General features: G+C 46.5%; 1 protein-coding gene across 1 annotated transcript in view; it reads left to right on the forward strand.

Moving 5' to 3' along the window:
- Window positions 1-14,573, forward strand: part of LOC309553101 (uncharacterized protein) — a gene marked incomplete at its 5' end in the record, with an annotated part of 52,276 nt that overhangs the window by 8,872 nt on the left and 28,831 nt on the right. The window contains 1 exon segment of the mRNA XM_082253998.1: window positions 2,862-3,196. Coding sequence (XP_082110124.1) covers window positions 2,862-3,196 — 335 coding nt within the window.

Below are 14,573 nucleotides of genomic sequence, written 5' to 3' on the forward strand. Positions count from 1 at the left end.
TTGGCACTGGTAGTCACTAGCACTAAGATACACTGAAAGGTTGCACTGGAAGTGACTTAAACTGGTGGACACTGCTACGTGGCACTGCCACTAGTGGACACTTCAACGTGGCACTAGTGGACAATGCTACATGGCACTGGACAGCTATGTGGCACTGCCACTGCTGGACACTGCTACGTGGCACTGGACAGCTACGTGGCACTGCCACTGGTGGACACTGCTACGTGGCACTGGACTGCTACATGGCACTGCCACTAGTGGACACATCAACGTGGCACTAGTGGACAATGATATGTGGCACTGGACAGCTACTTGGCACTGCCACTATTGGACACTTCAACGTGGCACTAGTGGACAATGCTACGTGGCACTGGACAGCTATGTGGCACTGCCACTGGTGGACACTGCTACGTGGCACTGCCACTAGTGGACACTTCAACGTGGCACTGGACAGCTATGTGGCACTGCCACTGGTGGACACTGCTACCTGGCACTGGACTGCTACGTGGCACTGCCACTGGTGGACACTGCTATGTGGCACTGGACTGCTACGTGGCACTGCCACTAGTGGACACCTTAACGTGGCACTAGTGGACAATGCTATGTGGCACTGGACAGATATCTGGCACTGCCACTAGTGGACACTTCAACGTGGCACTAGTGGACAATGCTACGTGGCACTGGACAGCTACATGGCACTGCCACTAGTGGACACTTCAACGTGGCACTAGTGGACAATGCTACGTGGCACTGGACAGCTACGTGGCACTGCCACTGGTGGACACTGCTACGTGGCACTGGACTGCTACATGGCACTGCCACTAGTGGACACTTCAACGTGGCACTAGTGGACAATGCTACGTGGCACTGGACAGCTACATGGCACTGCCACTAGTGGACACTTCAACGTGGCACTAGTGGACAATGCTACGTGGCACTGGACAGCTACGTGGCACTGCCACTGGTGGACACTGCTACGCGGCACTGGACTGCTACGTGGCACTGCCACTAGTGGACACTTCAACGTGGCACTAGTGGACAATGCTACATGGCACTGGACAGCTACGTGGCACTGCCACTAGTGGACACTTCAACATGGCACTAGTGGACAATGCTACGTGGCACTGGACAGCTACGTGGCACTGCCACTGGTGGACACTGCTACGTGGCACTGGACTGCTACGTGGCACTGCCTCTAGTGGACACTTCAATGTGGCACTAGTGGACAATGCTACGTGGCACTGGACAGCTACGTGGCACTGCCACTAGTGGACACTTCAACGTGGCACTAGTGGACAATGCTACGTGGCACTGGACAGCTATGTGGCACTGAACACTACTGGACACTGCTACGTAGCACTAGTGGACACTGCTACGTGGCACTGGCACTAGTGGACACTGATACGTGGCACTTGCAGTGGTGGACACTGCTACGTGGTGCTGCCACTAGTGGACACTGTTATGTGGCACAGGATGACACTGTTACGTGGCCCTTTCACTGGTGGACACTGCTACGTGGCATTGCCACTGATGGACAATGATAGGAGATATATATAGACATTGATTTTATCAATCGGAATGGAATTTTTATTAAACAAAGAGAATAGCATAACATAAACAGTTATACACATGCAGTACAGGCCATATAACCTAAATCTATACACCCCAGCATCCAAAAATATTTTTACTTTAGGATCCAACAACCTCCATTTGCCATTCTACTGCACCAGCCGGTGACATGAAGAAAGAGGTAAATTTATTTCTAATTGTGGCACCATCAGTGGATCCATGAACAGGAGCTAATTGCGCAGTTTCCATATCATGTTCAAGAGAATCCTTAAAATTGTACCCATCTCCTTGTCTTACAAAATTGTGGAGCACGCAAGCTGCTTTCACTGCAGTTATTGCGCTCTCTACGTTTAAAGCAATAGGGGTGTGCAGAACGCGCCATTTATTGGCCAGAATGCCAAAAGTGCACTCCACCACCCTTCTTGCCCTGGATAGCCTATAATTGAAATTTTTTTTGGGTGTACTCAGATTACGGTTGGAATAAGGCCTCATTAGGTGTTCTCCTAAAGCAAACGCCTCATCTCCAACAAAGACAAAAGGTAGCGGGGGTTCATCAGTCCCAGGTAAGGGACAGTTACGAGGAATAAGTAGCTGATTTTCTTGTAGCATTTTTCCAAAAGTAGAATTGGCAAAAATACGGGAATCAGAGCTGCTTCCATCGGATCCAATGTCTATGTAGACGAAGCAATAGTTTGCGTCAGCCACTGCTAGCAAAACAAAGGAGAAAAACTTTTTGTAATTAAAGAAACGACTTCCACTACCAATTGGCTTAACAACCCGGATATGCTTCCCGTCTATAGCTCCAAGGCAATTTGGGAAATTGCACCGTTCCCAGAAACATTGGGCTATTTTCTTCCTGTCATCTTCATTTGGCTTTTTCATTACAATTCCATTCAGCACATCCCATAATACTTCACAGGTTTCACTGATAATGTAGCTGAGTGTCGACTTGCCCACCATGAATTGATAATGTAAACTCACAAGGGAATGTCCGGTTGCCAGGTACCTGCAAAGACAAAATACATTTATGTTTCTTGTTATGTTTTTCAGTGCACGTTATACAAACACGCTGGAAGGGGTTGAGGGATTGCTTCCAGCGATACCTAAGAAAATTAAGGGACCAGAGGAGTGGATCTGGAGCGAGGAAGGTGACCCCCCTATGTCCACGCGGAGGAATTGGATTTTTTGAGATGCTACATGGCATTGAGAGAGTGAGCTAACATCTGTAATGTTTGTAAGGTGTTGATTATAATTTGAATGGTGTGCCTGAAAGTATTCCATTTTTATTCAAGGACACAAGCCAGTTGGGAAGGTCCAAATCAGGAAGAGGGACAAAGAGAAGAAGCAGATACTGCAGCCAATGCACCTGCACCTCTTGGCGAAGTAGAGGGCAGCCAAGAGGTTGATGAAGAAGTGCCGCCCCCGCCCGAGGAGTCAGAGCTGATGGAGGAGCAAGCTGGGCAAAGCCAACTACCAACCACGGTGAGGAGGCGTGGAACCAGAAGAAGACCAGCAGGACCAAGTGGGGAGGAGTGCCTGAAAAGCTTCACTGAGGTAGTGGCTGGGCTGACGGACACTCTAAAAAAACTTCACACAGAGAATCAAGGATTTGGCATTATGGTCGGGGGTATGATTGACCGTGTCCCAGCGGAAAGAAGGCATCAGGCCAAAAAAGATATCATGGAGATATCATAGAATACCATGCCGCCCAGCATCCCCCAAATGCTCCCCAAAATGTAGCACCGTCTACCTCATATGGCCCACCACCACCATCTAGGCCATATTTTCAACATCCTACCCCTGCACCTCCTCGAAACAACTATCCCCCAATATACCAGCCCTACCGTGACGAATATGGAATGGTCACTCAAAGCCCACCCACGATTAGTTCACATGTAGGTACCCCAGTATCGGCCATGCCATATTTAAACCCATCCTTCTCTCCAATGCCACAAAATGAGGGCAGTGTGTCAGGCAGTGAGACCACCTATGTGTACCGCAATTTATAAAGTTCGAATTACCTTCTTCTTACAAAGTTAAAGTTATGTTTTTTCTTGTTATAAGTTATATTTCTTACTTTATTTAATAAACATTCTTTTTAAATGAAAAGGCCAGTATTGTGGTTCATTTATTAAATTAGTGTTTAGATGCTATATTGTGTTATATACGCTATTCTGAAATGGTAAAAAATGCATAGTCCATCTGGTGAAGCTAACTGGCCTGCACAGAGTCCTGACCTCAACCCAATAGGACACCTTTGGGTTAGGACACCTTTGGGTTTAATTTAGAGCTGAGACTGCTAGCCAGGCCTTCTCATCCAACATCAATTTTGCTTGAGAACCACTATTTTCAAACAAAAAGGTGTCATAACTTTTTCTTTTGTTGAGCAGCATTATTTTTACACCAAAAAAAAAAAAAAAAAATTATGTCACAATAGTTTACCTGAGTGTTATTATCAATCGATGAGTAGGTGAGATACTTCTACGAAAAGACGTGTTCTGCCGCTGCAAATGGATGCTAACCAGACCAAGTAATTCATCAAAACTAGGAAAATAAGGAAAAAAATAAATATGACACTTGCTAAAATAAAAATTGCAAATGTTAGACAATGTAAGCTGTACGCACATATACACATTAGACAATTTTACAAAGTTTAATTACCTTGCCATGGACATACGAGTAAAATTGAAAAACTTGTCCTCATGAGCACGCAAATTTGCATACATGGCCCAGAACTGCCCTCTGTTTTCCCGATTAGGAATTATAGGAGGGATCCAGTATCGCCTTCTTCTTCTTCTCATCCTCATCCTGCGTTTCCTCTCTGCGACTTCCAATAATACTGCCATACCGGCTGTTATAAAAGCTGAAATATGATATGCCAAGGCAAACATGGCTATCAAATAGTTGAGCTATGTGAGACACACACAGAGACAACACTGCACACATGGGAAAAAGGAAATATGTAAAAAAAAAAACAGGAAAAGGAAATTAGGTCACAACACATCATATTGTGATTGGCCAAATAAAAAGTCGCCTCGCGCTGAAGTCGCGCCAAAGTCGTGCTGGTAGTCGTCACTTCCGAGGCGACTTTAGTGGTCGCGGCAGAGTGAACCGGCACTTACAGAGCTTTTGCTGTCAGAAAAGAAAAAAGAGCCTCCAGTAAATGTTTCTCATCAATGTTGAGGCTGGGAGATAACTATAAACACAATGTGTTACAATGTATCATTTCCTTCTTTTACATCAAAGGAATGAACTTACCTCTGTAAGTGAGGGCAGTTTAACCTCTTAAAGACTAAACCTATTTCTGACAAGTTAAATCAGTATTTTTTGCTAGAAAATTACTCAGAACCCCCAAACATTATATATATATATATATTTAGCAGAGACCCTAGAGAATAAAATGGCGATCGTTGCAATCTTTTATGTCACACTGTATTTGCGCAGAAGTCTTTCAAACGCAGTTTTTTGAAAAAAATAAAAATACACTTTAATGAATTTAAAAAAACTAAACCGTAAAGTTAGCACAATTTTTGTATAATGTAAAAGATGATGTCACCCCGAGAATCGGGATCTTTATTCTAAGCAAAAAAATCCAGATTCTCATTTTTTTCCAGAATCGAGCAGCTCTAATCAATTGTATACACTCACTGCCCACCTTATTAAGTACACCTGTTCAATTGCTTGGTAACACAAATTGCTAATCAGCCAATCACATGGCAGCAACTTAATGCATTTGGGCATCTAGATGTGGGGAAGACAACTTGCTGAGGTTCAAACCGAGCATCAGAATGGGGAAGAAAGGGGATTGAAGTGACTGTGAACGTGGCATGGTTGTTAGTGGCAGACGGGCTGGTCTGAGTATCTCTGGGATTTTCACACACAACCATCTCTCGGGATTACTGAGAATGGCGGGAAAAAGAGAAAATATCCAGTGAGCGGCAGTTGTGTGGAGGAAAATGCCTTGTTGAGGTCCGAGGAGAATGGGCAGACTGGTTCCAGATGATAGAAAGGAAACAATAACTCAAATAACCACTCGTTACACCCAAGATATGCAGAATACCATCTCTAAATGCACAACGCATCTAACTTTGAAGCAGATGGGCTACAGCAGCAGAAGACCACACCGGGTGCCACTCCTGTCAGCTAAGAACAGGAAACTGAGGCTACAATTCACACAGAATCACCAAAATTGGGGAATAGAAGATTGGAAAAATGTTGCCTGGTCTGATGAGTCTGGAATTCAGCTGCGACATTCAGATGGTAGGGTCAGAATTTGGCGCATGAATCCATCCTGCCTTGTATCACCGGTTCAGGCCGGTGGTGGTGATGTAATGGTGTGGGGGAGGAGGGGGGATAATGGTTCAGGCTGGTGGTGTAATGGTGTGGGGGAGGAGGGGTAATGGTTCAGGCTGGTGGTGTAATGGTGTGGGGAAGGAGGGGGGATAATGGTTCAGGCTGGTGGTGTAATGGTGTGGGGGAGGAGGGGGGATAATGGTTCAGGCTGGTGGTGTAATGGTGTGGGGGAGGAGGGGGGGTAATGGTTCAGGCTGGTGGTGTAATGGTGTGGGGGAGGAGGGGGGATAATGGTTCAGGCTGGTGGTGTAATGGTGTGGGGAATGAGCATGACTTAAATGCAATGACCTACCTGAGTATTGTTGTTGACCATGTCCATCCCTTTATGACTACAGTGTCCCCATATTCTGATGGCTCCTTCCAGCAGGATAATGCACCATGTCACAAAGCTCCAATCATCTCACCACTGGTTTCTTCACCATGACAATGAGGTCACTGTCCTCCAATGGCCTCCACACTCACCACATCTCATCCAATACACAACCTTTGGGATGTGGTGGAACGGGAGATTGGCATCATGGATGTGCAGCCGGCAAATCTGCAGCATGCTATCATGTCACTATGGAGCAAAATCTCTGAGGAACGTTTCCAACACCGTGTTGTATCTATGTCACCAAGAATGAAGGCAAAAGGGGGTCCAACCCGCTACAAGCAAGGTGTACCTAATAAAGTGGCCGGTGAGTGTAGGGTAATCAACACATGGGCAAAATCAGGGGTCTTATGGCCCTCCAGTTGTTCTGGAACTACAATTCCCATCATGCCTAGTCCTGTCTGTGAATGTCAAGGTTTTACAATGCCTCATGGGATGTGTAGTTCTGCAACAGCTGGAGGGCCGTAGTTTAAGGATCCCTGGGTTAAATGGTCCAAGAGGGTAAAAAAAAGGGACACTCCCATATGCTAATCACTATACCGAGCTGGGGAAAGGATGCTGATGATTCCACAGTTATGAATACAATCCTCACATACAACTCTTATCTCCAAAGTACTATAAACTTGTATATTATATCCACCTATAATTCCTTACTATTCCCTCTAATAGGACATTTTCTATTACATTCCACCTTAAAGCGGAGTTCCGGCCACAAAATCGACATAATCAATTTTGTGGCCATCCGCTTGCTTTTCGTCACGTCAAAAGGAAATATATAGTTAGGATTTTTTTTTTTTTACTTACCTTGTTATTGTAGAAAGAAATACTCACCTTTCTTCCACTTCCTCCTTCGGCGGCCGCGGCCCGCGCCGTCACTTCCGGTTTGCAATGATTACTGGGAGCTGAACGTCATCGCTCCCAGGAATCAATGTGATGGCACCGGCCCCGCTCGTCACTACCGGTGCGACGCATTCCCCTCGCATCACCGGAAGTGACGAGCGGGGCGGTGCAGGCGCATTCTGGGAGAAGAAGACACGGAAGAGGACACAGAAGAGTATCGCGCTGGCTTCAGCTGCCCACAACAGAGATGGAAACGCTGGAGAAGAAATTTTAAAAGTAAGTATTTCTTCTTGCAGGTAAGTGCGAACCGGGACAGTTCAGAGGCTATCCATTATGGAATGTACTAGCCCTGACTGTCCCGGGGGTATGTTCATTGAATTTTTTTTTTTTGTGGCCGGAACTTCGCTTTAAACTTCTCTCAACTCCCTCATTATTCCTTATATAATGTCACCCCCTGGTGGTTGAAGCTAAAATTACCGTATCTTACAGCTAATAACCAAGTTCCCAACAACCATCCTCCCCCCTAGTGGTGAAAACGGAAAATTTATATCAAATACTTACCGTAATTTTCCTTTCCTGATGGACTCCATGGCAGCATACGTTTGGGTAGTCCCGCCTCCACTCCTACCCTATAGGACCCCACTCCCATAAATCCTTGCTCCCTTTCAGCATCCGTGTTCTGTAACTAGCCTACTCAGGAACTGGGAGGGGACTCCTGCTGCCATGGAGTCCATCAGGAAAGGAAAATTACGGTAAGTATTTGATATAAATTTTCCGTTTTCCTGACAGACTCCATGGCAGCATACGTTTGGGAAATAACTCGCCAAAACACAATTGGGTGGGCAGATGCTGATAAATTTAATTAACACCTGCAACAGATAATACTTGAGCACCAAAACCAACAGAAGAAAGAGCCGCCGGCTCAACACAATAATGTGACATAAATGTATGAATGGACGACCAAGACGCTGCTCTGCAGACCACATCCGGTGCGACGTGTCTTGAAGCTGCCCATGAAGTAGCAACACCACGTGTAGAATGTGCAGTCACCGCTTTAGGAGGAACCAGGCCCTTCTCTCTATAAGCCCACTGAATCGCCTCTACTATCCAGGAGGCCACTGATCTCGAAGAGGCACGCATACCTTTGTTCTTCCCAGACAATAGGACAAAGAGATAATCTGTCTTCCGGAAAGAGACTGTAGCTTCCAAGTACTGTCTGAGCGTGTTGCCCACATCCAGAGGATGGACTTCTGGAGGTTCGGCCGATGAATTGAAAGTAGGGAGAACAATTTCTTGGTTCTCATGGAAGACCGACGTGACTTTAGGCCTTGCTCCCAGCATTGGAATGAGGACAACTCTGTCCGGGAAAAACGTCAGAAAAGGTTCCTTACTTCCCAGACTTTGGATCTCTGACACCCTTTTAGCAGATGTGATGGCCACCAGAAAGACCGTTTTGAGGGTGAGATGTTTTATTGATATAGGATCTTCAAGACTTGAGCCAACCGATGATAAGAAATCAAGGACCAGAGGCATGTCCCACTTGGGGAATCTCAGCTTCTTCTGTGGCCTTAGCCTTACTGCCCCTTTGAAGAACTGCCTGATCAAAGGATGTGCAGCCCAGGAAATGCCTGTGAAAGCGGATATGGCTGAGACTTGGACTCGCAAGGCGCTCACTGAAAGAGGCAACTCCAATCCAGACTGAAGAAAAGAAAGAATATCTTGCACGGAAGGAGATGACCAGGACTTTCCTTTGGACTCTAGGAAAGAAGTAAACCTAGCCCAAATCCTTTCATAGGTCTTATTCGTGCTCTGTCTTCTAGCACTCAACAGAGTTGGTATGGCTACTTCCGGACATCCTAACGCTTCCAGCCTTCCCCTTTCAAAAACCAGACCCGAAGGTGCAGACGGGCTGGGCATGGGTGAAGGATGGAGCCCTGGGACAGCAGATCTGCCCTGAGAGGAAGAGGGACTGGATCGCGGTAGCTCAGCTGGAATAATAGGGGAAACCACGGTCTGTTGGGCCAGAACGGGATTACTGCAACCACTTTGACTGACTCCATCTGGACTCTTCGCAGAAATTGAAAGATGACTGGCACTGGGGGAAAGGCATAAGCCTTGTGAAACTTCCAGCAATCTGTCAGGGCATCCACCCCGAATGCTCTGGGATCTCTGTTCCTCGAGTAAAACTTCTGCAACTTCCTGTTGTTGAAGGAGGCAAATAGATCCACCTCTGGGATGAACTCCAAGGACAGGATCCAGTTGAACACATCCTCGTGGAGAGACCACTCGTTGTTGTTGAGTTGTGTTCTCGAGAGGAAATCCGCCTGTGTGTTCTGAGCCCCTGGTATGTAAACTGCCGACAGATTGACCAGGTTTTTCTGAGCCCAGGTCATTATTGGCTCTACTTCCCGAAGCAGGGATGCACTGCGAGTTCCACCTTGTCTCCTCACATAGGCTACTGCAGTCGTGTTGTCTAACCTCAGCATGACTGAGGTGCCCTGAATGAGGTGGCTGAAGGCTAGTAACACTTGAAAGGCCGCTCGTAGTTCTAAGATGTTGGACACAATCTGGCGAGACCGAAAGTCCCATTTCCCTTGGGCCATCTCTGTTCCGCAATGACCGCCCCAGCCGGTGTTGCTGGCGTCTGATGTCACTATCACCCAAGATATGGGGGCTATGGAGTGACAATTGTGCAAATTCTTCAGCTGTAGCCACCAAGGAAGCCAGCTCTTCATGGTTGCGGTTATTACTATTCTCTGAGAATTGCTGACTCCGTTCCATTGCTGAAGAAAACCCCTCTGAAAAGGCCTCATCTTCCAGAGAGCCCACTTCACCATAGGGGCTGTTGACACCATGGTGCCAATTACTCTTAGGCATTGTTTTGCTGTGAGACGGGATGCCGACAAAGCCATAGACACTCTGTCCCTGATTATCGGAATCTTTTCCTCTGGCAGCGAGATGGTACTGTTCTTGGTGTTGAACAGCGCGCCCAAAAAGACCAGGGACTGAGTGGGAATCAGATGGCTCTTTTCTCTGTTCAGGATCCAGCCGAACTTCTCCAGAGACGAGATGACCAGAGCTAGATGTTCCAGGATGACAGACTTGTCTTGGGCCAGAAGAAGGAGGTCGTCCAGATAATGAAAAAGACGGACCTCTCTCAGTCTTATCAAGGCTACCACCGCTAACAAGACCTTCGAAAAGGTACGAGGCGACGTGGAAAGCCCGAAGGGGAGACATACAAATTGCAGATGACGTTGGCCGACCGAGAACCTCAGATATTGCTGAAACTCTGTTGCCACTGGCACATGGAAGTATGCATCCTTCAGGTCTACTGAGACCATCCAATCTCCCGGTTGAACGGCTTGCTGAATGGAGAACAGAGTCTCCATCTTGAATTTTTCTCCTTTGATGAAGCGATTCAAGTGCGTCAGATCTATCACTGGTCTCCAGGCGCCGCTCTTTTTGCGCACCATGAAAAGAGGGGAGTACACTCCGAGTCTTCTTTCTGATTCTGGCACTGGAACCACTGCTCCTTGTGTGACTAGCGAGTCTACGTAGGATAAGAGAATCCCTCTCTTGTCTCCTGACCGCGGAAGGGAGGTAGGAACAAATCTGTCTCCGGGAATACTGATGAAGGTCCAAGAATGACCTGCAGAGACCGTGTTGACGACCCAAGCATCCCGGACTGAGGCCGCCCAGACCCGTCGAAAGTGAAAGAGACGACCCCCCACCTGACCGGCCTGAGCGGGCCCAATCTCAAAAGGACTTTGTGGTGTCTCTATCCCCAGATGTATTGCTCTTGGGGCCTTTCCGAAAGGAAGACTGCCTGGATTTCCAGTTTCTTCCAAACTCCCTTCCTGGCCTATAACTACGTGCCTCCCTGGCACGATCAGAATTTTGTCTTCTAAGAGGTGGCCTCTTCTGACCCAGAAGACGCCTATCCTGGGGGAGAAAGCCCGACTTACCGCCAGTAGCCTTGGAAATGGCGCTATCTAACTTATTCCCAAAGAGGGACGAACCCTCAAAGGGAATACGGCACCACACCTGCTTAGAAGCAGGATCAGCCAACCAAGGGCGTAACCAAAGTGCACGCTTCGCCGTCACGGACGATAGCATTCCCCGGGCTAACAGGCGAATAACATCAATAGACGCCTCCCCCAGAAAGGCTGAGGCCAGTTTCAACTCTTCGATAGGAGAGTCCTTAGCTGCATCTTCGGAGAAGCTTCTGAGGGAATCATCCACATTGTCCACCACACTTCCATGGCTTTGGACAAAGAAGCCAGGGCCAAAGCCGGTTTACAGGCAGCACCTACTGAAAGATAGACACGCTTCAAATCCGTGTCGATTTTCCTGTCAAGAGGATCCTTGAAGGAGACAGTATCCTCAAGAGGCAAAGTTACGTGCTTCACTAGCCTCATGACAGCCGCATCTACCAGAGGAGGAGTTTCCAGATGTCTGACTTCCTCTTCCTTGAATGGATAGAGCTTGGCCAATTTTGAGATCATAGAATTCTTTTTCTCCACCTTGCTCCATTCTTCCGTTATGATTTCTCCTAATTCAGGAATAAACGGGAAATTCAGCCGTTCCTTGCTCAGCTGTTTAAAGAGCTTTCTCTGCTTCGGGGCCGAAGCTACTGGATCTTCCCAGTTTAAAGTTTCTCTGACGGCCTTTACTAAAGGTGGAACCAAATTGAAAGAGAATCCTAAACTTGGTTCATCCTGATCCGAATCGCTACCAGACTCGAATACCGAGGGATGGCTAGGATCAGAGGATTCAAGGGCTCTTCCGCTAGTGGTCTCTCTAACTGGAGATACAGATGGCTCTGGCGCTGGAGATTGACGTTTATTAAAATCAGCCAGCGAATCCTTGACTATGCGTTTGACCATAGACTCAAGTTGTTGGTCAGATCTTCCCCTTTCATTCGATGCACGGGAATAACAGGAATCGCATAGTGATCCACCGTCCAGTAAACGGATACCACAGCCCCAGCACTTAGTCTCGCTGGATTGGCGTGAAGACCTGGGAGGTGACCGGTCTTTGCTACGGTATCTGGACTTGGATGAGCCATGTTTGGAGGAAGAGGAACGGAGATGCTGTGGATTAGCATGGCGGTCCTCCCGCGTGCCTTGCGGTTGTTCCGACCTAGAGGAGGAGCTGCAAAGGGAACACATAAAGCAATAAAGTAATGCGCCCACCCGTATGTCCCGCTCCCCCCTCACTGCAGCCCTGCACTTACCTAAGAGAGGGCTGGTCACAGGGGAGCGGTGACGGATCCATAGGGCAACAGAGATCACTAAAACAGACCAATGGGATGAAGCTAAGAACTAGCATAGAAATAGCATAATAAAGAACTGCCCAAAAAGGAGACCCACATACCTGAAGAATATGGAGTGTCAGCACTTGGGAACAGGAGCAGGGACTGGGCGCCGTGATATATAGTCAGTTCCACCGACTGTGGAACTGACAGCTGTTTAAATTTGGCGCCGGCCGTGACGTCACGGTCGCGGCGCACTGCGCATGCGCGAGTATCGGCACTCGCCGATACTGCGCATGTGCGAACCAAGCCTCGGTCTCGGTCAGTCGGCGCGCATGCGCAGAGCGACCGAGGACGCCGGGGATGGAACGCACAGCGTTCCACGGTGTCCACAGAGCCTCCCGGACCACCAGGAAGAATATGGACAGCGCGAGAAGTCCGTACACCGGACTACCAGGCAGCACTAGACCACCAGGTAAATAAGAGCAATAAAGAAATAAGGAAAAAAGCACTTACCCCTCCTCGCGCTAGACACCAGGGACACATTTAGAGCCAGACACCAGGACATCCAATCCAGCGTTGGGGCAATACAATGAGGCCCCCTACCGCAGCTGGGTCATCGGCCATGCCTTAATTAGCCTGCTTTGTCAGGCATTTTCTCGGCTCCTCTTCAACTTGCCCATCCCATACCCCGCAGCAGCAAGGGCTTATTGGGAAACCAGGTCCTGCCGACTCTCAATGACCCTGCGTCATTTAAAACGACCATACTTGTAGGAATTCGGCACCAAACAGGTGCATGGAGGAGGACAAAAAAAGAACACGGATGCTGAAAGGGAGCAAGGATTTATGGGAGTGGGGTCCTATAGGGTAGGAGTGGAGGCGGGACTACCCAAACGTATGCTGCCATGGAGTCTGTCAGGAAACTCAAAATACCATCAAACATCATTCTAAAATAAATATATTCAAAAATCAGCAATAAAACAATTTAGCCACTTGAAGATCCGACCTTTTATGGCACATTTTGTTTGCTAGTTTAAATCAATATTTTTTGCTAGAAAAGAACACAGAAACCCCAAACATTATATATATATATATATATATATATATATATATATATATATATATATATAATTTTTCTTTTTTTTTTTTTGGAGCAGAGACCCTAAAATGGGGATTGTTGGAAGTCACACAGTATTTGCACAGCGGCTTTTCAAACGCAAGTTTTTTTGGAACGGATACATTTTAATGAATTATATAAAAAAAAAAAAAAAAAAAAAAAAAATATATATATATATATATATATATATATATATATATATATATATAATATAAAAATATATATACCTACATTTTTTGATCAAATATGAAAGATGATGTTACATTGAGTAAATAGATACCTAGCATGTCACGCTTTAAAACTGCTCACACCCTTGGATAGGCGACAAACTACGGTATTTAGAAAATCTCATAGGTGGCGATTTAAACATCTTACAGGTTACCAGCTTAGAGTTACAGAGGAGGTCTAGCACTAGAATTATTGCTCTCGCTCTAAAGTTCGTGGCGATACCTCACATGGGTGGTACGAACACCTTTTACATATGCGTGCCCAAATTACGTATGCATTTGCTTCTGTACGTGAGCACAGGGGTGGGGCGCTTTCATTTTTTTTATTTATTTATTTTATTTTAGTTTTTTTACACTATCCCTTTATTTTTTTTTAATCACTTTAATCCTAATACAAGAAATGTAAACATCTATTGTAATAGAAATAAGGATGACAGATCCTCTTTATGGAGAGACCCCAAATCTCTTATTTACCTTTAAAAGCAAAAGATAAAAAAGAAATGTTTTTTTTTCGATTTTAAAAAAAAAAATTGTTTACTTCTGTCTTAGATTGGGAGTGATGTCATGATGTGGCTCCGGTCCTCCAAGGCCATAGAGGTGAGCAGAGATGATCCAGTCTCTCATTGCCTCTGTGAGCAGCCGGCCGCACCATTGGATTGTTTCTTGGGTGGGTCGGTGAAAATGGTGAGGCAAGCGGTGGGAAATAAAAACCTTTTATATCATTCCACTTTTCCTTTTGGGTGGAGACACTTCATTCTTTACAAGTTTAGTTTTCATTTTCCTAGCCTTACGATATATGAATTGTGGTTGGGAGGGAATGAGAGGTCCCAAATCCCTTTTACC

Source organism: Pelophylax lessonae (genome assembly GCF_965119305.1).
Source record: "Pelophylax lessonae genome assembly, chromosome: 4".
Lineage (NCBI taxonomy): Eukaryota > Metazoa > Chordata > Amphibia > Anura > Ranidae > Pelophylax > Pelophylax lessonae.